This window comes from Euprymna scolopes, chromosome 7, assembly GCF_053919585.1.
Source record: "Euprymna scolopes isolate OS-2025 chromosome 7, ASM5391958v1, whole genome shotgun sequence".
Taxonomy (NCBI): Eukaryota; Metazoa; Mollusca; class Cephalopoda; order Sepiida; family Sepiolidae; genus Euprymna; species Euprymna scolopes.
The window spans coordinates 84,577,406-84,600,973 of NC_136488.1; the positions used below are offsets into that span (position 1 = coordinate 84,577,406).

A 23,568-nucleotide genomic window follows, 5' to 3' on the forward strand; every position below is an offset into this window, starting at 1 on the left:
TGGACGAGTTTTCCATGGACGAGTCTGATTACATATTGTTAAAGATTTTGATAAACTCAGAGCTTTTCATCTATATTTTTCACTTGCGTCCAAGGAAGAGCATGGTAAAACATTTATTTCAGAAGAAGCCGATGACAGACACTGTCAATATACAGCTGGCGCCAACTAAATTTAAAACCCCGTCCAGAGCATTTAACCTTTTAATAATCAAGTGAACTCCCTCGGATGAGGGTATCTAGACATTTAGCGAATAAGTGGGAAAGGTTGACAAAGGGAATATTCAAGTTTTCTCTCAATAAATGACAAATAAATAAAATAAATTAAACTATGTGAATCTATGTTACATCTGTAAATGAGATTTATAACCCATTCTCTGGCCTTTCTCAGTCTTATGTTGTAAATGAAAAACTTCTAATAAAAAACAATTTATGCTGGTTTCAATTTTTTATTGCAAAAAAAAAAAAAAAAAAAAAAAAAAAAAAAAAAAAAAAAAAGAAACGAACCGGTTTGGAATCGGAAATTAGACTATTAGTTTTCCGATTCCTATACTAATTCCGATATCCCAAAAAGTTCCGATTTTTTCCGATTCCCGATTCCGATTAATCGTCCCAACAGTAATGAGCATGCAGGATGACCCAAGAGATGGGCCCCGTTTTCTTGCAGAAACTTCAAGGTCCGTCGTGCAGCGTAGATTGCAGCATTATCTCCTAACAAACGATGGCTCTCCGTCATCAACGCTGCTTTTTGTAGTATGCTAACACAACCAGCCGCTGTATGAAGACTCTGAACCACCTGGAGATCCATGGTGCCTCTGTAAGAAAAGGCACCTCATACCATTACGGACCCTCCACCAGTATGTGATGTGTGGAGAAAATTTCAGGAGGCATGTTTTCGTCATGCCAATATTGTTGGAAGCCATCAGGACCATCTAGATTGAATTTTTCCTCATCAGAAAACAGGACTTTCTTCCACTTCTTAACATCTCATGTTTAGTATTAACAATCAAACCTTAAGCGGTCCACCTTGGGATGTGGAAGCAGGCGAGGAATTTGTTTACACTTTATTTACCATGCCTTTTTTGTGTAAGTGTCGTCTGATGGTTATTGGACTGCAATAAGCATCTGTGATCGCTTTGATTTTACTAGAAGAAAGTCCCCTGTCTCTCACAACAACCTATCTTATTCTCCTATTGAACACAGGAGAAATCTTTCGGGCCTACCAGTGAATTTTCCTTTTCCATAATTCTCACTGTTCTTTAGAAAGTTGCAAATCACTTTTTTTTACTTCGATTTCCCATAGATGCGATCGTCCGCGGTGACAAACCTTGCTTATGGATTCTAGAATTCAAGCAAGGTCAACTTCGGTAAGTTTGCTTGCTTTAGGCATGGTGACACATTTACGCAGTGATTGCTAATCTGTAACTGAAATAAAAACACAATTTATACTCCTGATCTTATGATTTTGATCAAGTGTAAAATGCCTTATATTATAAAAATGTAGATTTCTGAATTAAATGTTTGGAATGTAGCTTTTTTCCATAACCTTTTAGGTTGTAGTATTCGTAACTTAAAGTGGGAGGAGTTAAAATCTATCGTAAAAAAAAGTTTCTTTTTAAAGATTTTTAAGTGGTCTTAAATTTTTGATCAGAAGTATATATATATATATATATATATATATATATATATATATATATATATGTATATTTCCTAGCAGATTGTTGCAAATACGCTTAAATATGATATTTTAATTCATATAGATTTCGTATTTATTATTATAGAGTCAATTTTCTATTGATTATTATACTCTGCCTAATATATAGTAATGAGTGCCTGGTGTGACCCAATCGTAAAATCGCTTAAATATGCTATTTCAATTCATGCAAGTTTCATATTCTTTATTATAGAACCAATGCTATATTGGTTATTATATTGTACCCAATATATAGTAGTAATTTCAAAAGTAAAACAGAAAAATATAGTTTCAATGCCATCAGTTAGAATCGAAAATAAACGTAGATCTCCAACATTATTTTGCCTAATATGATAGGTTGCAATATTGCATATAACCGCTTTTGTACGTTAAAAATTAAAATGGTTTTGCTAATATTCTAAATGTTTGAAAATTAGAAAGCGTAATTATTAAAAAAAATGTATTTTTATTGACAGTGAAGTTTATATAAACAAACTTGAAGAATACGCCTAAGGTGGTAAGTAGTTCAGTGGATTTCTTTTCTTTATATAAGCGTTGTTTAAATTTGAAAGAAAATCGACAATTTTAGAAAGTTAGCACAATGCAGAAGGTTTTTGGTTTTAATAAAGATTTATTTGTTTATAAGCAACTAAATTTCGGCGATATAACGCCTTATTCAGGAGTTGAATCAGTTTGTGTGCTTTTTCTTCATTTTTCCTCGTGGTAAGAAAAACTCGTATGTTGTTACAAATCCACTAATTCATTTCAAGCAGCCACGTGATTTCCTCCTGATTAAAACATTTGAAAATATCACCGTAAAAAAATATGCAGGCTTTATTTTTCTACTGAAAAAAAATTCTACGAGGAAGGGTGAAGAAAAAGAAAAAGAAAAAAAAGCGCAAACTGATTCTATTCCTGATGAAGGCATTATATTTCAGATAATTTATTGATTATAAGCAAATAATTGTTTTACTTATTGTTTTATTTTTAGAATTCTTTTGAAATAAAGCTTCAAAATTTGTGCATTCATTTTTTTTGCAGATTCATCCTCATCTTCATTGTTGTTGTTTCGCCAAGTTTCCGCATACGCATCCTCTGGCCTTCTTCGTGTCGTTAACCGCAACGGGATAGGAATGCTGAGTCTTGAAACTTATCCCTAGTAATCATAGTTGTCTCATCACGTTTTGACCAAGTAATCCTCTGGCTTACTTGCAACGCCTCTCTCTACTGCGCCACAGGCCTCGAAGTGGCCCATAACGCAGCCCGAAGTGGCTCGTGGCTCGTGGCGCAGTGGATAGCGGCGTTGAGTCTCTATGTTTCCAGGTGAGCATTGTCTGAAGATAGTGATTTCAATTCTACTCAAGCAGACCAGGGGATTAGTTGGTCAAAACAGTTGCATAGGGGGAATATTTAGGAGACATATATTATATAGTTGAGTGTTCTTATTGGAGAGACATATATCGGGTACATTCTAATACAGAGACAGGGACATGTAATACAAGTAGATGAGGGGAGAGATAGATAGATAGAGAGAGCATTTATACAGTTCTGTGAATATTTCTATAACATATTTTAGAGAGGAGAAGGGTTATCAGTTCTTTTATCACAGGAGGGGACATTCATTACTTCTTGATAGAGAGGGAGACACATTTCTTGAAATGGAGAGACCCATTACTTAAATATGGGGGTTATACAATGTTCATTATCAAGATGAGTGTGGGAACAAAGTTCATATAAATACAATTTCACTTTACCTTTGTTTGTTGAGAATGACAAAACACAAGACGCAGTTACAAAATGATGATGTTCCTTTATTTTTTCGACCGGTCAATGAAGACATTCTGAAATTCAAAGTCATTACATGAATACAACTTCTAACCCTTCGCTTCCAAAGGGGGATTCGATCCAGATTCGACTCTCCTGTCTGACCCTGTTTCTGTCTGTCTAGACTGTCTATATTGAGCATTCATTTCTCAGCTATGACGTCATCGTATGGCCAAAAACGTGCTTGATCGATCCCATGGCCTGAACATGCCTCACATGTCTCGTTCGCCTCATGTCCGAGAATGTGCTCGACTCATGTGGTCCTGAACTCGCGTGCACTGTTCACACAAACAAGAATTCTCTAACCTATTTTCGGCCTAACCTATTTTTCAATATGTTAAAATTTGCTATTGTTCGTTTTTCTAACTGACCTTGTTTCAATTCAATTTTCATAAACAGAATTGAATAATCAAATTCCTTTTCAAACAAACATATCTGCTATTTTATATTAAAACTAAACAATGGGAATTCCTTCCTGAATTTATTCCCGACCTATTTCCGAACCTAGCTTTTCAGGTTCGATTCTCGTTATATCCTATCTCATTTTTACTTACTTACAAGAAAAGGGGACTTGTTCTTGTAACAAAACGTGGCGAGAGAACAAACATGGAAAGCAATAATTATTGGGGATAAGTTACAAGACTCAACATTCCTACCGCGTTGCGGTTAATCACCCGAAGAAAGCCAGAGGATGAGTTGGCCCAAAACGTGGTGAAACAACACCTATAAAGATGAGGATAACAGTCTGCAAAAACAAATGTACAAAATAAATGCTTATTTAAACTTAAAAAAATATTTCGCGTTGTACTAGCTATTAAAACTTACATATTTTAGTTACATTTTTTTTATTTACCATAACTAGCTCGTGACAATATTGAATACCCGCCTCAGGCTACCATATTAAAACATTAGTTTTAATAGAACAATCTCACCAGTTTCAAACATTTGAAAATGGTGAGATTGCTCTATTAAAAACTACAAACCAAAAACTTTTTACAGACAAATAATTTCAATTTATTTTCTTTTTTAAATGTTTTCCGAATCAACAACTTAAAATAACGATTCATTGTTCTACGTATGAAATGAATTTATATCAAATCACAGAAGACAACGGTGTTGTAGTACTTACCGAGGTTGTATAAGAATCCAGTATCCTGATAATATTCCGAGTCATTCATCTTAGTTTCAACCGACAAACGTGCGTCTGTAAATACAGAATTGCTCTTTTGCTGTTGTGAAGATACACCGTCCTGAAAATTAAAAAAAAAGAAAAAAAAAGAAAAAAGGTGTATTTTTTATTGAATTCATAGATTTATCTAAAACTAGCCGGTTTTCACCGGGGAATGAATAAGAAAATAGAAAAGATAACATGCATACGTGATGTATGTGTATATGTGATGTACATGTGCATGTGATGTACATGTGATGTATATGTGCATGTGATGTACATGTGATGTATATGTGCATGTGATGTATATGTGATGTATGTGTAAATGTGGTGTACATGTGCATGTGATGTACATGTGATTTATATGTGCATGTGATGTATATGTGATGTATGTGTATATGTGATGTACATGTGCATGTGATGTACATGTGCATGTGATGTGCATGTGATGTATATGTACATGTGATGTATATGTGATGTATGTGTATATGTGGTGTATATGTGCATGTGATGTATGTGTATATGTGGTGTATATGTGCATGTGATATACATGTGATGTATATGTACATGTGCTGTATATGTGCATGTGATGTATATGTGCATGTGATGTACATGTGATGTATATGTGCATGTGATGTATATGTGCATGTGATGTATATGTGCATGTGATGTACATGTGATGTATATGTGCATGTGATGTATATGTACATGTGATGTACATGTGATGTATATGTGATGTATATGTACATGTGATGTATATGTACATGTGATGTATATGTGCATGTGATGTGCATGTGATGTACATGTGCATGTGATGTACATGTGCATGTGATGTACATGTGATGTATATGTACATGTGATGTACATGTGCATGTGATGTACATGTGATGTATATGTACATGTGATGTATATGTGCATGTGATGTACATGTGATGTATATGTACATGTGATGTATATGTGCATGTGATGTACATGTGATGTATATGTGCATGTGATGTACATGTGATGTATATGTGCATGTGATGTACATGTGATGTATATGTGCATGTGATGTACATGTGCATGTGATGTACATGTGATGTATATGTGCATGTGATGTGCATGTGATGTATATGTGCATGTGATGTGCATGTTATGTATATGTGCATGTGATGTATATGTGCATGTGATGTGCATGTTATGTATATGTGCATGTGATGTACATGTGATGTATATGTGCATGTGATGTCTATATATGTGAGTCACATGTGATGTATATGTGATGCACATGTGATCTATATGTATATGCATATATGTATACGTAATGTATATGTGTATGTGATGTATATCTAATGTACATTTGAAGTATGTGATGCATGTATATGCGATGTATGTATGTATATGTGATGTACATATGTACATATGTGATGTATATGTTATGTATGTCTGATGTATATGTAATGTACATGTATATATGTACATGTGATGTATGTATATATGATGTACATGTGATTTATGTATATGTGATGTGATGTGTGTACATGTGATGTGTGTACATGTGATGTATGTACATGTGATGTATGTACATGTGATGTATGTACATGTGATATATATACATATGATGTACATGTGATGTATGTACATATGATGTACATGTGATGTATGTACATATGATGTACATGTGATGTATGTACATATGATGTACATGTGATGTATGTACATATGATGTACATGTGATGTATGTACATATGATGTACATGTGATTGATGTACATATGATGTACATGTGATTGATGTACATGTGATGTATGTATGTGATGTATGTATACATGATGTACAGGTGATGCATTTATAGATGATGTACATGTGATGTCTATGTGATGTATATGTCTATATGATGTATATGTAATGTCTATGTGATGTATATGTAATGTCTATGTGATGTATATGTAATGTCTATGTGATGTATATGTAATGTCTATGTGATGTATATGTAATGTCTATGTGATGTATATGTAATGTCTATGTGATGTATATGTGATGTCTATGTGATGTATATGTGATGTCTATGTGATGTCTATGTGATGTCTATGTGATGTCTATGTGATGTCTATGTGATGTCTATGTGATGTATATGTGATGTATATGTGATGTCTATGTGATGTATATGTAACGTCTATGTGATGTATATGTGATGTATATGTAATGTAAATGTGATGTATATGTATATGTAAAATATATGGCTAAAATTATTTCTCTTATTTCTCTCTCACTGTACCTCTCTTAGTCACGTTACTTTTGAACATACGTCTCCCTTCGACTGTCGTTCTCGACTCTAATTCATGTGCATACATTTGCTTCAAAGTAATAGAAAGAAAATTTACGACAATAAAGCAAGGAGAAAAGATAATGTCATCGGCAATCGATAGTTTAGCCTAGTTTTATTGTTATCTTTCGAACAACAGCCAGTAACAACAAAATACATTTTTCAAAATCTTTCATTGTTATGTGAAGTGAAGGAATGGTACAGTATTTATTTGACGCAAAATGTGGTATTTATTCAGATAAGCTTCATGTTTTGTCTGTGTTCGGTAAATAGAGAACTCTTTTTAGACTGAGGAAAGTTTTTGTTCCAATTCAGAGATCGCCTTTTTAAAGAGCCGAATATTCTCCCCATAAAAAGGACATTTTTCTAACTCTTCCCCCGTGAGATGGCAAGTGTCTATGTATAGTATTTCTTTATAACTAGCGAAACCTGTGGAAATTCCACAGCGGCATTTTTTATATGTAATATATTGCTGCTGGGCATTCTGTGGATGTTCAGCATGAATGGAGACCCCGCGATATTATTGTAGCCCTTTTATTAAAATTTTAAAACCTAAGTAATCTGGTTAATGTGGTGTCAGAATATATCTGGTTATAACGGTTTATCTCCAATATCCTTATAGAAGTATGTGACATATTTCCATTGTATGAACGCCCGGCGCGAACGGAAACCAAGATATTATTGTATCATCATTACAGAACTGATACTACCTTGGGATCATAGAAAGAAGATTAAGAAGGTATATTTTAGTTTTACGTACGGCCCAAAAGCGACATCATTGTTTATTTATTTTTTACATTGTGTTTTTGATGATCGAGAGATTCTATTTATTGAAAAGAAGGATAGAATGTAATAAATGTATAGAAGATCGAATATTTTATAATCTGGAAACCGTGACACGTAAACGCACGTACGTTAAAGGTACTACGGTATTGGTATATAGATAACATAAAACACGGGACAAATTTAATGCTTTAAAAATGTCTTTTCTGTACAATATCTAGAACGGAGTGTGTTGGTAATTTGAAAATGTTATCAATCGACTTACGAATTGTTCTCTCCATTTTGTTTGACTCAATTTTGTACTGAATCGGAATATGGGACGTTTTTTTTTAACTTTTAGACAGACACAGAAACAAACAGAAATAACAAATATATAATAATACAAAGATGAGTACAAGGTCTTGAAATATTTTTCCTCTATTCAGCAACGTTTTACGCTTTTGCTGAGATTATTAACGTGATGAACTACAATAGTGTGATATTCTCATTGGTCGGTTACTCGTCTCTGCACTGTCTCCAGACCAAGTTACTTTATCCTAGTTGACCATCGATATTTTTGGCAACCTGAGCATCTTCGGTCATCTAATTAATATGCTTGACCATCGCTTCATCTTTCGCACTGACAGTGGTTTCTGTTAATTTTGCGGCGCTATGGTCAAGTTGAAACCAGTAAATCACGCGTCTCAGAATTAGACCATGAAACACGTTAATCTGTGTGGATGGAGCGAATCAATATCCAGCATGTCATCGAACCAATTATATTGATTCTATCAGCAATATCGAATATATTCCATCGAATTTGATGTAAAATATCTAGCCTTAATCTAAATGCAAGTTCACTTTACTTACTAATAGTTTCCTGATAAAATGAGATAAATTGTAGAAGCCTTTACGTTGTTTAATTGTGTCAATCTATACTGAGTGCTAATTTAAGAAAGCTTCCGCGAGATTTATTTAAAATTAATTTAATTTGTCCAGCTTGTTACAGGTTAAAACAATGGTAATGTAAGCGATATAAGTTTTTTTTATATCTTTTATGTTCACATTGCGTTTCACTAACGTATATCTTATTGAAATTGTTGCATGGGACAGTGTATACTCTGCGTTAGGCGGGCGTGTTTTAGGAAAACGTTTTACTGTTTTAGTGCTTGTTTTATGGTCTGATCTTATAGCTGATTGTGTTTGTTCGCTTGTATCAACATTATATATAAGACTTAATGATATTTCTTTTCCCAAGATAATTCTTGGTGGCCTGGGGATTGCCTATCAGACAGGGTAGTCAAAGGTAACTTTAATCCTTCGACCGGCAGTAATTACCACTTTCCACAATGATGATTGCGTAAGCATAAAACACGGGACAAATTTAATGCTTTAAAAAATGTCTTTTCTATACAATATCTAGAACGGAGAGTGTTGGTAATTTGAAAATGTTATCAATCGACTTACGAATTGTTCTCTCCATTTTGTTTGACTATTTAACGTCATTGAAGTCCACAGGGGTAGAGAATGGTCACACCTGGTGCCGACGATAAAACCTGCTTGATAAGGGGATTGGTGACACTCTTCATTTCCGGTTACGATTGGCGATCCCATGGGAAGGTGTTTCAACAAAATGGCGTCTTCATTTTCCGTAGCATTTTGCATCTTGGAAATGACTAAGCGATTCTGTGAATTTAAAAGCAAACAAATTATAACATATCTGAATAAATATTGTGAGGAAATATATTATATCAATCTATTTACTTTATGAAATTGTTATTATTTTCATCTCTCACTACAATTAGTTTCTGATCTCTAGAATTTCATTGTCGTTTACGTTAGTTAATTAAAATAAGTGATGACTTTTGCATTTTCAACGAGAAGAATACCAGTCCTAGGACAGGTAAAATTAATTCCACGAAAAAAAAAAAAAGAAGTTTTTCATCACTTTTATGTTCTTTTACGAGGACTAAAAATCAAGTTTTAATAACACAATCTTAATACAATTTTGATTAAAATCCATTACGTACGCTTGATTTGAAAACTTGTCTAAAATTAAAACTCAAAATTTATGGGGTCTTAGGAAGAACTTAGACATCAGGGAAGCTTGATTAATTAGTATCTAATGAATGCGGATCAAATTCAAAGCAAATTTGAAATATTTGCATTTTCAAGGTTGCGCTCGTATTATTTTTGTTATTATTTTTTCAAAAAAAATCTGTAAAATTCTCCAAATTAAGAGGAATTATCGAAAATATTTATTAATTTATTGTATCTGAATTATAGTCTAGGGCTTTCATGCACCTTTTGTTCTTTATGAAACTAAATTGAACTAAACATATCTCACTTTACCCACAATTACGTCTAGCAACTGTGTTCCAAAATTCATAATGATCGGTTAATTAGTTTAGGAGTGAATCCTATACAGAAAAAGATATAAACATAGGCACATAAATTAATTTATATAGGTAGAGATAAGTATAGATTTTCACTTTTATTATGAGAAAATATAATTTCTTTCGTTCAACAATTATGTTGACTTGAGCGATTAGTCAGTTGGTAAATTGAAAGTCGTTCATATACTTTTGGACGGATCAGTTATCAACCTTAAAAGGCTTTAGTCATTGAATATACAGACTCCAGACTTGTACAAAGGCAACAATTCTGATGGCGCAAACGCAAAGTAGACATAAGAATTTAACGGAGATTCTCGAGTTCCAGCGACAAATACCGGATTTGTAGAGATGTGCAGACAAACAATTGTAAGGACTAATATTTGAAAAACCCAACTCTTTTGGCAGTTTATTTTCCCAAATTTCTGAATTGTGCTTGTTTTTGTATAAACAACGTGATCTAACTTCTACTTCTTTGCCTTCATTTTCTTGTTTTTTTTTTTTTTTATAATATGCCTACTTCGTTCTTGCATCTGCAGTTTTCTCTTCCTTACAAAAAGCTATAGAACCGTACGTGTAGCTCTTAAACCCTAGATAACCCTACTTTAAGTAACGGACCTCTTCTCCCAAATAGGTCGAGGAATAAATAAATAAATAATAAATTATCACCTTTCATTTTCCATTTAAAGGGCCTCACCCACAAAAAAAAAAAACTGTTTAGGCAGTCAAGAAAAGAAATACGTAACAGGTTGTTTGCAACAATAAGAAAGAAAAAAGTAAAAAAAAAAAAATTGTTTGTGTGTTCTGTTTGCCAAGTGTTCGGGTAGCTACGTTCGTCAAGATCCGGAAATCTTCGTAGGTACGGAAATTATTTAGAAGTCATTTCTGCAAATACACCTGGCACAGTTACAAGCATAAAAACCTCCAGTTATTTAATAAAGAAACTTTGGAACAGTATAAGATGACAACTGATTAACACAACGTCGACAGCTCTAATGATTGTTCTGTGTATAATAATTATACAAGAACAATGAATTCCTATTACGTTTGTTGATTAGTATTCTGTCTGGCCTTACTTTCTAGGCAATTTCTGAAAAGTATCAAGAGAATTTTAGAACTGTTAATGAAAAACTGGACTCTTACATAATTATCGAACGTAATGTCTACACCAGTATTTCCTATTAGAAAGAAAATCATCCACAAGAAAAACTACTTATTTAGTGCTAAAATAAAGATATATTGTCTTATCAAAAGATATAGTCTTTTATTTTGCTTTTGTCCGTTTCGCATTTTTTCTGTTGCATTAGTAATTATTATTACTACTACTACAAAATGGAAATCAACTTTAATTACTCCTTACCCATTTGCTTATTCGCCGTTTGTTGATTAAAATAAATAGCGTCATTTTCACACAATGTTACAAGTTAGCGTCGTCTGAGTTGTGTATAATCTCACAATACACATCGCGACTGTATCGTCGTTGCATGGGCATACGAGTCTTCTTTAAAATGGAGTATTTATTGGCTTTAGGACAGGGTAACACATACGGTTAAAGAAGATTAGTAGATATCTCAGTGTGTTAGAGAGATAGAAAGCGAGAGAGAAGGAATGAGAGAAACTTAGGGGTTGAGAGAAAGAATGAAAAAGAGAAAGCTTGGAGCGTCAATTTTTTTTTTATGACGCTTTTATACGTTTTGCATTTTATATTTTTTATACACTTTCTTCTAACAGTCCTGCATATGACACACAACAGGTTTCGTTAAATATTCGCGTCATTTGAAGTGTGTATTATATTATACACACCATGGCTTGTATCAATCAGCGCCATCGCCATCATTGGTTTGGGTACGTCTTTGGTGTTTTTTCAAGTGAGAGCCACATCATACTTCCTTCAATCTTCGAAGTCGGCTTTAAAATCAACAGCAAAGCGTATCTGGAAGTGCTGAAGAGTATAGTGATCCCCTGGTGTATCAGGTGGCCATTGGCATATCTTGGTTGGTTGGTTGTTTTTGTTTTACGGCATATCAACCCTTTTCGGGTTATTTAATGCCGAATCCAAAGATATTGAAGAAAAATTTTTAATAGAATATATTTGTTGTTTTCAAGTCGGTTTCTATTTAACCCATAGTTGGAACCCTAACAGGTACTACCACTCTGGGTCAGCAATGGTAATTAAAGGGTGGCTCCACACTCCCCAAAGCCCACAAGCTGGGGCCTCACCACTGGATATAGTTTAAGGTCATATCCAGGACCCCCACTGAGGGACTTTTACCCTCTGCAGGGGGGGGGGAATCGGTGTATTCTAATGCCCCACTGACAGGACCGGGCATATCTTGGATATGGCAGCAGGACTCGGCGCCGGTCCACAAATTCAAAGGAGCTCAGGTTTGGCTTAAGAAGTGCTACGACTTTGTACTCTTCCTTCACTGGACCCCCTCTACCCGACGTGGACCAGCTGAAAAACTTCGTTTGGTCATAGGTTGAGAACATCACCAACATGACCTCCCACAATTCCAAAGTTAGCCTGATCGTGATCCCCGGCGCTTGTGGAAAAGGCATGCCCCCAGTTCCAGACCCGTATCGAAGCGGTGATTAAGACTGAAGGCGGCTACATTGAATATATGCCAGCTTTACTACATAATAAAGTTACCTGAATTGATTTTTTAAATAAAATTTTAAAAATAAAGCTGTAGTGTTGTTTTCTTTAGAGCGACAGTTTTATTGTTCCACCCTGTATTTTAAAAATATATATGATTACCGAGGTCTATGGTCAAAACATTTGTAGAAGTTTGTAACACATTTCCATTCTGTGGTCATCCAGTGCGAATGCAGATTTCATTGTATTGTTTGTATCACCTCTGTTTAAACTGATGCATAATTACCTAAATACTCTGGCTAATGCAGTTTAAGAATATATATGTTCCAAAATTTTCGTAGGAGACCGAATGATATTTTTGTTCCATCCTTAGATAGAACAGATACCCCACTTTGATCATCCAAACGCAAAGAAAGTGTATTTTAGTTCGAGTTTCGACAACTGCAACGTCAGATGAAAAAATAATTTAAAAAAAAAATTCTTTTTGCATTGCATTATAAACGATCAATCTTTAAAACAATGGCGGAAGGTGATAACGTACGTACGGACAAGAAATTGTTCAAACGCATTATTATATAAATTATGTTATTGCTTTTCCCTTTACCTTTGTAAAACTCAATCATGTTCCACCAAGTCCAAGACACAAACAACAACTTTCTTATACAAAACAACCTAACCAAGCACCCTGAATAAATAATATATAAAGAACTTCAAGCATAAAAACTTTGACTAAAATGACTGGATTCGGCATTAAACAACCGAAAACGAATCAAACAAACAAACAAACTAAATCAAAGTTTTAGATAAACAAGATATCTGGCGAGAAAGGACGTAATGCACAAAGAATAAACATCGTAACTCTCCCCCATAAATAATATTATCTCTATTTTTTTTTTAATAAAATAAGACATTTCACCCTTATACTAATTAACCGATATTATGAATTCTGAAAGACAACTGTTTTGCATAAGGGGTCGAAAATGTGAATTATATTTAGTTTAATTTAGTTTCATGTGAATGGGTGAAACCTCTTAGTGAAAATTCAGATAATTTCGACGTTTTTGAAATTTTAGCAATAAGTATTAAATATCAATTAATAAATAATCCATCAAATGTCGGTTTCTTCAACGTATTTTAAAGGCATTTTATGCGACATGAAACTGGTACAACCTCCCATATGAAAATGTGTAAATTTCAGATTTGCATTGAATTTCATCTTTTATTTTTATTGTGAATATAAAATATCAATAATAAATATTTATCATTTATATTTTTAAAATTACGTAACAAGGTAAAATAAATCTTATTATTTATATATTTTTATATTAATAATTAATGCATTTGTTATTAGTTTAATCAGGACTAAACGAAAAATAAATGCTTATGTGTTGACATTTGTCTTTAAGATGGCTTGCATCGTCAACACCATCGCCATCGCCGGTTTGGGTGATGCTTTGGTGTGTTTTCAAGTGAGAGCTACATCATGCTTCCTTCAATCTTCGAATTCTGCTTGAAAGTCAACAGTAAAGCGTTTCTGGATGTGCCAAAGAGTATGGTGATCCCCTGGTTTATCAGGTGACCGTTGGCATGTCTTGGGTGTGGCAGCAGAACTCGGCGCCGGCCCACACGTTCAAAGGAACTCCGATTTGGTTACAGAATGAGTGCACATAGGCGTAGATAAATAACGTTACATTTATAAAAATATAAACGAATACGGCTTACACAATATTATGCCACCGATTGTTAAGAGAACTAGAACGAGTTTTGAGGAATTTGTTACCAGAGAGGCGATAGCACTCTCTATATAGAGATGGCCCGTACACGCCTATATACGCCTACAAAACAAAACTATCCAAATCTCAACTAAAATCAACTTATAAGTTTCAAAAAGCACATATTCTTACAGAGAAGCATCTTACGAATCCAGCGAGTGTCAGAACGTCGGTTAAAATGTCAAAAGAGAGCAAAAAAGGGTACAAAAATGGCCAATTGTTCTTCTTTCTTCTTCTTCTTTCTTCTTTCTTTTGAGACGATGTATCTCGGTGTACGAACGGTCTCTGACAACAGTTCAAGCATCAATCGACTGCTCTTTACACGGAGAAGTGCAGTGACCCATCGCTTTTTAGCTAATTCCATAATTAAATAAGATTACGTGTAATAAAGTTTTAAACACTATATACCCAATGTAGACAGACCACTTCGAACACGGAACTTATCTCAAAAGGGACAGCTCCAAATAATACACCGGATGCTCACAGACGTTCCAGTTTGCCATTGGCCTATATTTCTTGGACGCTGAATATTTGAGGTGAACGTTAAGGTTTTTTCTTTAAACAGTAACCCACCAGCGTTAATGAAACCACGAAATCTTTATCTCAGTTGATCAAAATTGTTATAAGAGTAACCTATCAGCAAGTACGACGTCAAAAAACAATATGTACAAAATGTCAATGCTGTGACCAGAATTCGAACCTAGGTTAGCACGGCCACAACGTGGGGTCCTAACCTCTAGACGATCACGGCTAACACTGACGTCTGTCGCTCTTGGCAGAAAGACACATGACTACTGTCAAACTATTGAAAAATAAGGAGGAAACTTGAAATTCTCACGCATGCGCAAAAATACACTATAGCAGCTATTGTTAAATGCAGCTGAATCTCTTCGCTCGCTAAGAAAATTAGATCAGACCAGTTCTTCTAAGAACTCACCAAACGCCAAAGGAAATAAGTTAAATTAACCGCAAAAGAAACTGCAAGAAAGTCATCTTCTAAGAACTCACTGGAGGCTGACCAAAAAGAATCAAAATCCACGCCCTAGCCACAAAAATAACTAGATATTGTGGCTACTATACACAATCTACTAATAAAAACAAGTAAGTTTTCTAAAATAAACTACAATAAATTAACCAAGTAACCTCACACTGTCACTGATTAGGACTTCATATAAAGATAACAACTACACTATTGGTATATATACCGTTTCACACTTTAACTATTGGTGACGGGGCATTATCTCAATTCTACGAGAGTTGTCTTGCTATAAGATAAGTGATATTATAGTAAGATACACATAAGTGTTATATGTTTACATTTAAAAAATGCCAAAGTCAGCACGTAGTAAAAAAGCTCAGAGAAATATAGACTATGAAAAAAACAAAGTCAAGGTATTATCTGAGCAAAAAGAATACTATCAGAAAAATGCTGAAATAATAAAAATTAAGTATCATGCAAATCCTGAGGCAAAGAAGGCTGCCTCACGTGCTGACTCAAAAGCACGGTATAACAGGGATCCCGAGGGGACAAAACTGCCTCACGTGCTCTTTATAACAAAGAACCAGAAAAAAAGAAGGCTGTCTCACGTGCTGACTCAAAAGCACGGTATAACAGGGATTCCGAGGGGAAAAAGCTGCCTCATGCACAAACTATTATAAATATAAATATAAAAAACTGCCAAATCTTTGCCAAAACACCAAAGAATGAACCAAGAAAAATTTAATAGTGAAGGTATGAACATTTTAGAACTTTATAATACTCTAACTGTTTTATCAGAGAGGCGGTAGCACTCTCTATGTAATATAGAACCGATGGAGGACCAAGAGGCAACTCCTAAGGCCCAAAACCCAAAGACCTAAAACCCAGCAGGAAGCGACCTGCTACTAATGGAGGCGGCAATGAGCCGCTTCCTAAAAAAGACAATACTATCATGAATGTAAGTTTAAAAATAAGACTGTAAGTAAAAATACTAATTTACAAGAATAGAAAAGCATTGGAAATGCAAAAGGATATAGGGATGGTATGCCAAAAAGTATACAAACAAGATAGCTATGAATGGCTAGGCACATGGAAATAGAATTGCATCCAAAGTATAACCCTATAGCTTTTTACAACCGTAATGATGGCACGGAATGAAGATTGGAGAAAAGCTATAGGGCTATACTTTGGATGCAATTCTATTTCCATGTGCCTAGCCATTCATAGCTATCTTGTTTGTATACTTTTTGGCATACCATCCCTATATCCTTTTGCATTTCCAATGCTTTTTTTATTCTTGTCACTGTACAAATGTATATGTTACATTAAAAAGAACTTTCATATCATTAATGCATTTATTTAAACTTAAAAAAGGACTTCAATATAATTAATGTATTTATTTAAACTTAAAAAATAACTTTCATCTTGTCAATGTGTTAATTTTACATTAGAAAAGAACTTTCGTATTGTTAATAATTTCATTTTACACTAAAAAAAACTTATATTGTAAATGTTCATTTTACATGAAAAAAACATTCACATTGGTAATGTGTTTATTTTACATGAACAAAACACCTTCATATTGTTAATGTGTTCATTTTACATGAAAAACTTTCATATTGCTAACGTGTTCATTTAACATAAACAACTTTCATATTAATAATGTGTTCATTTTACACAAAATACTTTTCTATTATTAATGTGTTCATCTTACACTAAAAACATTTATATTGTTAATGTGTTCATTTAACATAAAAACCTATATTGTTAATTTATTCATTTACATTAAAACATTTATATTGTAAATGTGTTTATTTTACATTGAGAAACTTTTCTATTGTTAATGTGTTCATTTTGCATTAAAGAACTTATATTTACCTTAAAAAACTTTCATATTGTTAGTATATACATTTTACATAAAAACTTGGGTATAGTAAATGTGTTCATTTTACATTAAAAAAACTTTTATATTTTTGTATTTATTTTATATTAAAAAATTATTATAAATGTGTTCATTTTTATTTTAAAAAGCTTATTTTGATAATGTATTCATTTTACATTAAAAAAGGACTTCTATATTGTTAAGGTGTTAATTTTACATTAAAAACTTTCATATTGTAAATGTGTTCATTTTAATTTTATATTTTTAATATTTTCATTTTATATTAAAAAACTTTTCTATTTCAAATGTGTTCATTTAATATCTAAAAAACTTTGTGTTAATGTGTTCATTTACATTAAAAAAAACTTTCACATTGTACGTTCATTTTATATTTAAAAACTTTATATTTTGTAAATGTGGTCATTTTACAAAAAAAACAACTTTTATATTGGTAATGTGTTTATTTCATATTAAAAATATTTTATATTATAAACGTGTCCATTTTACACTAAAAATCCGATATTGTTAATTGGTTCATTTTGCATTAAAATACTTTCATAGTATCAAGGTGTTCATTTTTCATTAAAAAGCTTTCATATTGTTTATGTATTCATTTTATATTAAAACAACTTTCATATTCTAAATGTGTTAATTTTACACTAAAAATCTTTGATATTGTATATTGCGCTCATTTTACATGAAAAAACTTTACACATTGTTAATGTGTTAATTTAACATTAAAAAACTTTCATATTGTTAATGTGCTGATGTTACATGGAAGAACTTTTCTATTGCATGTGTGTACATTTTACATTAAAAACCTTTAATATTGTTAGTGTTCATTTATATTAACATTTTTATAAAATTTTTATATGATTAATTTTGCATTAGAAAACTTTCATATTGTTTATGTGTTCCTTTTACATTAAAAAACTTGTCTATTGTAAATGATTTCTTTTATATTAAAAAAAACTTGTATCTTAGTAATGTGTTCATTTTACTTTAAAAGGGACTTTCATATAGTAAATGTATTCATTTTACATAAAATACTTTTATATTGTAAAGGGGTTCATTTTACATTGAAAAACTTTCTTATTGCTAACGTGTCTATTTTACATTAAAAACGTTCATATTGTTTATGTGTTAATTTTTCATTAAAAAACTTTTCTATTGTAAATTTGTTCATTTTATATAAAAAAAACTTTCATATTGGTTATGTGTTCATTTTACATAAAACTTTTTTATGGTTAATGTCTTCATTTTACATTAGAAAAGAACTTTCATATTATAATGTGTTCAATTTACATTGAAAAGGACTAATGTTTTCCTTTTACACTAGCGAGGGGTACCCGGCGTTGCCCGGGTGTTTGAGGGGGGGGGGTTTAAAAAAGTAAGTATGAGGATCGAACCCGAACTGTTGAGGCAAAGTTGTAAATTAACGTGTGAAAAAAAAAGTGCGATGTTAACCATTGCCCCACCGCGAGATGCTAACGGAAACACGTTTTAATTTATTTAATTAGTTGGATTCAGCAGGTGCCTGTTTTAATGAGTTAATGAGGTCAAGTTTGACTGCGGTATAGTATTCATTTACTGCTGAACGATTTTTTCCCACCCCCAAGATATTATAGGAAAAAGACTAACCCACATGCGGCGAGCGACAAATATTGAATATTTATCTTCCCGAAATCAGCAAATTAAATAGACAGGCGAGCTTCGTTGTTAACTGTGAGATATTACGATTTATATGTGATATAAAAAGTTTTAAAAAGTTGTGAAGCGAGCGACCGCTTCTCTGAAAGAAGCCTTTTGTAGACACACAGAAAAAGCGAACACACATACATACATTTACGCTTTTATATTTATAGAAGATTAGAAATACTCATTCAGATTGTCTATATGTTTATCTAAAAAAAAAGAAGACATTTATATTATTAAAGTGTTAGGCCCTTTCATATGTTAATGTGTTTATTTTACATTAAAAAGACACATTCATATTGTTAATGTGTCATTTTAGATGAAAAAGACACTTTCATACTATCAATGTATTTATTTTTCATTAAAAAGGCACTTTCATATTGTCAGTATGTACATTTTTCAAAATATTTGAAAACGTTTGAGCTGAAATTCATAAAGTGCATGCGTATCTACAAAATAATAAACGAATAAAATAATAAATAGCAATTTTATTTGCACTGAATATATATCTAATAGTTTCACTTGAAATGAATACATACAATAATTATTCGAACTAAATATACAGAAAGGTTGTCTCTATTGTAAATGTGTTCACTTCCATTATTAGAAAAGAAACGTTTGAGCTAAAATGCAAAGTGCGTGCGTACTGACCAAGTCATAAAGAAAATACATACCATCATAGTTTTATTCAAACAAAGCGTTTTATCCAGATGTCGATGTATTAATATCCAATTTCCGAACTTCACACATTTGCTCGTTGCTTTGAATTCAGAGGGAAGTGATCTAGAAGAACTGAGAATGTGCTGCAAGCTTCCTTTTGTGCCGTTATTCTGCGCTGGTTCCACTTTCAGTAATTCTGAAAAAAATTCAAACAAAGAATTAGAATCTCGAAACGAATAACAGGCTGAAACCATGAATTAAAATCGCGGACATTCAAAGAATTTGTCATTTTTTTTTCAACTGCTGTTATTTGCAGCATTTACAGGTTTCCCACTATTGTACCATATCTCGGTTGTTGTCGTTTTTACAAATTTTTCGTCACTGTATTTCCCGAAAATAACAACACCTTAGCATTCGATGGAGTGGAATTCAGTTGCCAACTACCATCAATAATGCAGATCTCTGAGAGAGAACTAACTAAGTACCAGCAGAAAAGAGATCAGAAGATAGATCGGACACACCCTGAGGAAACAACAAACGAATATCACACGTCAGGCCCTGACCTGGAACCCTCAGGGAAAGAGGAAAAGAGGCCAACCAAAAAATACATGGAGAAGAGACCTGGAGGCAGACGCTAAGCTGACAGGCTACTTTTGGAGGGAATTTGAGCAAATCGCCCAGGACCATGGACGTTGGCAGGAAGTTGTGGATGGCCTATACCCCACCAGGGGATCAAGGCTTAAGTAAGTAGCATTCGATATGTGAAACAAACAAACAGACAAAACAAAATCCTATCCAACTTTATAATGAATAATTGTGACCTGTGGTACGCATTTGGGTGCAAATTCTGTTAATTCTTCTCTTCTCCTAATCACTCCCGATTGTCATTCGGACAACCAATAACTCAATTTTTCTTACTAACAATTACTATTAGCTAATGTTACCAAAAACTTTAACTTTTGAACTTTATTTATTCTTGTTTATTATTAAATTACGATCATTGTTGTATTCAATACTTATTTACTTGATAGATGTGCGAGTCACTTAATTATTTACGTGTAAAAGTGCGCTCCTTTTGTCCGTTAGAAGTTTGTATTTTGTAGTTAAAGGGAGGTCACTCTTATTTTTAATTAAAATCCATTTTGAATACTACAATCTAGGTTATTATCATAACAGAAGTGTTTTAAGGTTGAAAGATTTGAAGAATGAAATAGTAAGTTTAAGCAAACCCAAATTTTATGGAAAACGTGAACAAAGAGAAAATTAAAAACAACGCATAGAAATTCCAAACAGCTATATATTTCACTCCTAGGAGTTTTCACACAGGTTAACATCAAAGATTTCTCTTTAAGAACAATTTAATTGGCATTTTCTTTGAATATTGTTAGGGGCATCATGGCTAGGAAATCATCTTGAAAGATAATCCTTTGTATTTTAATCCCAGTTATGTATTGTCCATCAGCTGATAGTTCAAGTCTTCAGGTTTTCATTGCATATTTTAATCAAATTGACAATCTTGCCAGGAATGTTGTATATTCTCAGGAATTCTGTTATCCGTGCTGACTGGATCCTGTCGTACGCTTTTTTTTTGTAGTCGATCCATGGCATGGCTATACTCTTTTTCTACTTTTATCAGTATTCTTTTGGTCAATGTATAATAGATCATGCGTTCCTCTTTTTCCTTTTTGGCATCCTTTCCGTTCCTCCGGGTGTAGCCCACAATCATTAAAGGAGTGGTAAATTTGTTCTCTTAGATATGCTGTCAGAATTTTCTACATTGTAAGTATGTTATAAGCCTGTAGTTGTTGGAGGAGGCGGTTCCCTTTTCTGCATCCTTTTGTATCAGTGTGATTCTACTTTTGGTCATTCATTTCGGTACGTCTGCTTTGTGGATACATCTTTTCATTATTATTATCTATAATATTAATATGATTGTCGCTACGACCGTTATCATCCTGACCACCCCTTAAAAGGAAAGTGGAATATTCCAAATGACTAATAAAAAACGCATTAATAAAACAAAAAAATTGTCGCCATTAAGGCAAACATTCTGATTATATATAATTACGTTGAAACAAGTGAAAACATGTAGTCCTTTTGTTGGGTTGGGACCGGTCAAATCTCCACACTTCAAGTGAAAACATTATTACCTGCTTATATATCATGTTGTCGCTTCGACCAAGAAAGGAAAGTGGAATATTCCAAATGGCTAATCTCTATATAAATAAAATGAACTCATTTTTTCCCGTCTGATTTTGACATTAATAGGATTAAAAATCAAGATATTTCATGCAAATATAATATGCACAAACGGCAGAACAATATCTGAGGTGTGTTATAGGCTTATTGTTTCTCAAATTCCTCGATAATCTTAGATTTCTATACTTTTTCTGCTGAGAAGTCACGGCCAAAATCGGTTAAGATTAATGGAAGTGGTAAAATATTTTCTCTCTAATAAATTCCTCCTCCCCCTGCCACCACTTAACACCGTTTGGGGATCGTTCACAAGGAACAGTTAATAAGAGAACACCGGTTTGGCTTCGTAGTTCTTTCATGTGAAGTTATTTAAAATCACTAAACTAAGCTGCAGTGCTCTGTGGCGTAGTGGTTAGCGTGCTGGACAATTCACATTATATTTTCACGTTCGCGCCGACCTACCGTAGTCGTTTTTTTTTTTCCTAAACACTTGGAATGGACTTTTCTTGGTGGCCGAACTGTTAACATTGCAGATGTTTTTTTTTCACACTTTATTTTCCTACTTTTACTCATGACTCCGGGTTTGATCCTTCCTATTTACCTACCATAACATTTTTTAAAACTCCCCCCCGTCCCGGAAACAAACACTCGGGCAACGCCGGGTACCCCCGCTAGTAATAAAATAAATGGCTGATAATTAAAACAAAAAAACGTCTTCATAAAAAATAGAAATCGGTGTCGTTGTTAAGGCAAACACATTCTGATTATGTATTAATACGTAAAAATAAATAAAAACATGTAGGGCTTTTGTTTGGGGACAATTCAAGTCCCGCATTTCAGGTGAAAACATTATCTGCTTATGTCATGTTGCTTCAACTATTAATATCCTGACATCTTTTAAAAGAAAATGGAATATTCCATCCAAAATGAAAAAAACAAAAATAAAAAATTGGTGACGCTGATTAAAAAAATTTCAATTTATTATTTAATGCCCTGGAAAAGTCACTTCTGAATAATTATAAACATTCCAGCAAAAAGCATTTCCACTTAAACTGCCAACAGCAGCACAAACTCCATCTCTGCCGCAAGTGTTACCACCACCGCTACCACTATCACACCAGCACCACCACATCTATCTCCACTGCAACTGCCACCACCATCACCACTGCAACTATAAACACACTGCTTCCTCCGTCACGACCACCGCCTCCATCTCCACTGCAATTACCACCACAGTTGTCTGCCACCACCATTGTCTGCCACTACCATAACTGGCATCGCTACAGCCACTGCCGCCACCATCCCCACTTGCAACTGCAACTATCACTGCTACCACTACTGCCACCATCAACACCACGGCCACCACTCCAACCGCTGCCACACCATTTCCTCCACCATCATTAATGAAGTTACCACCACTGCAACTGCTAACAACCCCACCACCACTGCCACCACCATCGCTACACTGCAACACCCGACTCCGTCCTCAACACCGCTATCAGCGTCACCTACCCCACCCTGCTACCACAACACAACCACCACACGACCAACGCCATCACCACCACCAGCAGCACCACTACCACATCAATTAATTGTTGTGCTCTGTGAGGGTCACACGATTAAGCACGACCCTGGTGTCAAAACTCAC

At 33.7% G+C, this 23,568-nt stretch overlaps 1 protein-coding gene across 4 annotated transcripts in view; it reads right to left on the bottom strand.

The window, feature by feature from the left end:
* Positions 1–23,568, bottom strand: part of LOC145279819 (uncharacterized) — an 843,773-nt gene that overhangs the window by 348,472 nt on the left and 471,733 nt on the right. For 2 of the 4 annotated variants that reach the window (XM_080131190.1, XM_080131188.1), the window contains exons 15-17: positions 19,739–19,920; positions 9,215–9,433; positions 4,643–4,763 (exon numbers count right to left, since the gene is read on the bottom strand). In XM_080131190.1, the coding sequence (XP_079987316.1) occupies positions 4,643–4,763; positions 9,215–9,433; positions 19,739–19,920 (522 nt within the window). The remainder of the gene's footprint in view (positions 1–4,642; positions 4,764–9,214; positions 9,434–19,738; positions 19,921–23,568) is intronic. The other 2 variants (XM_080131191.1, XM_080131189.1) reach the window with 1 other exon arrangement.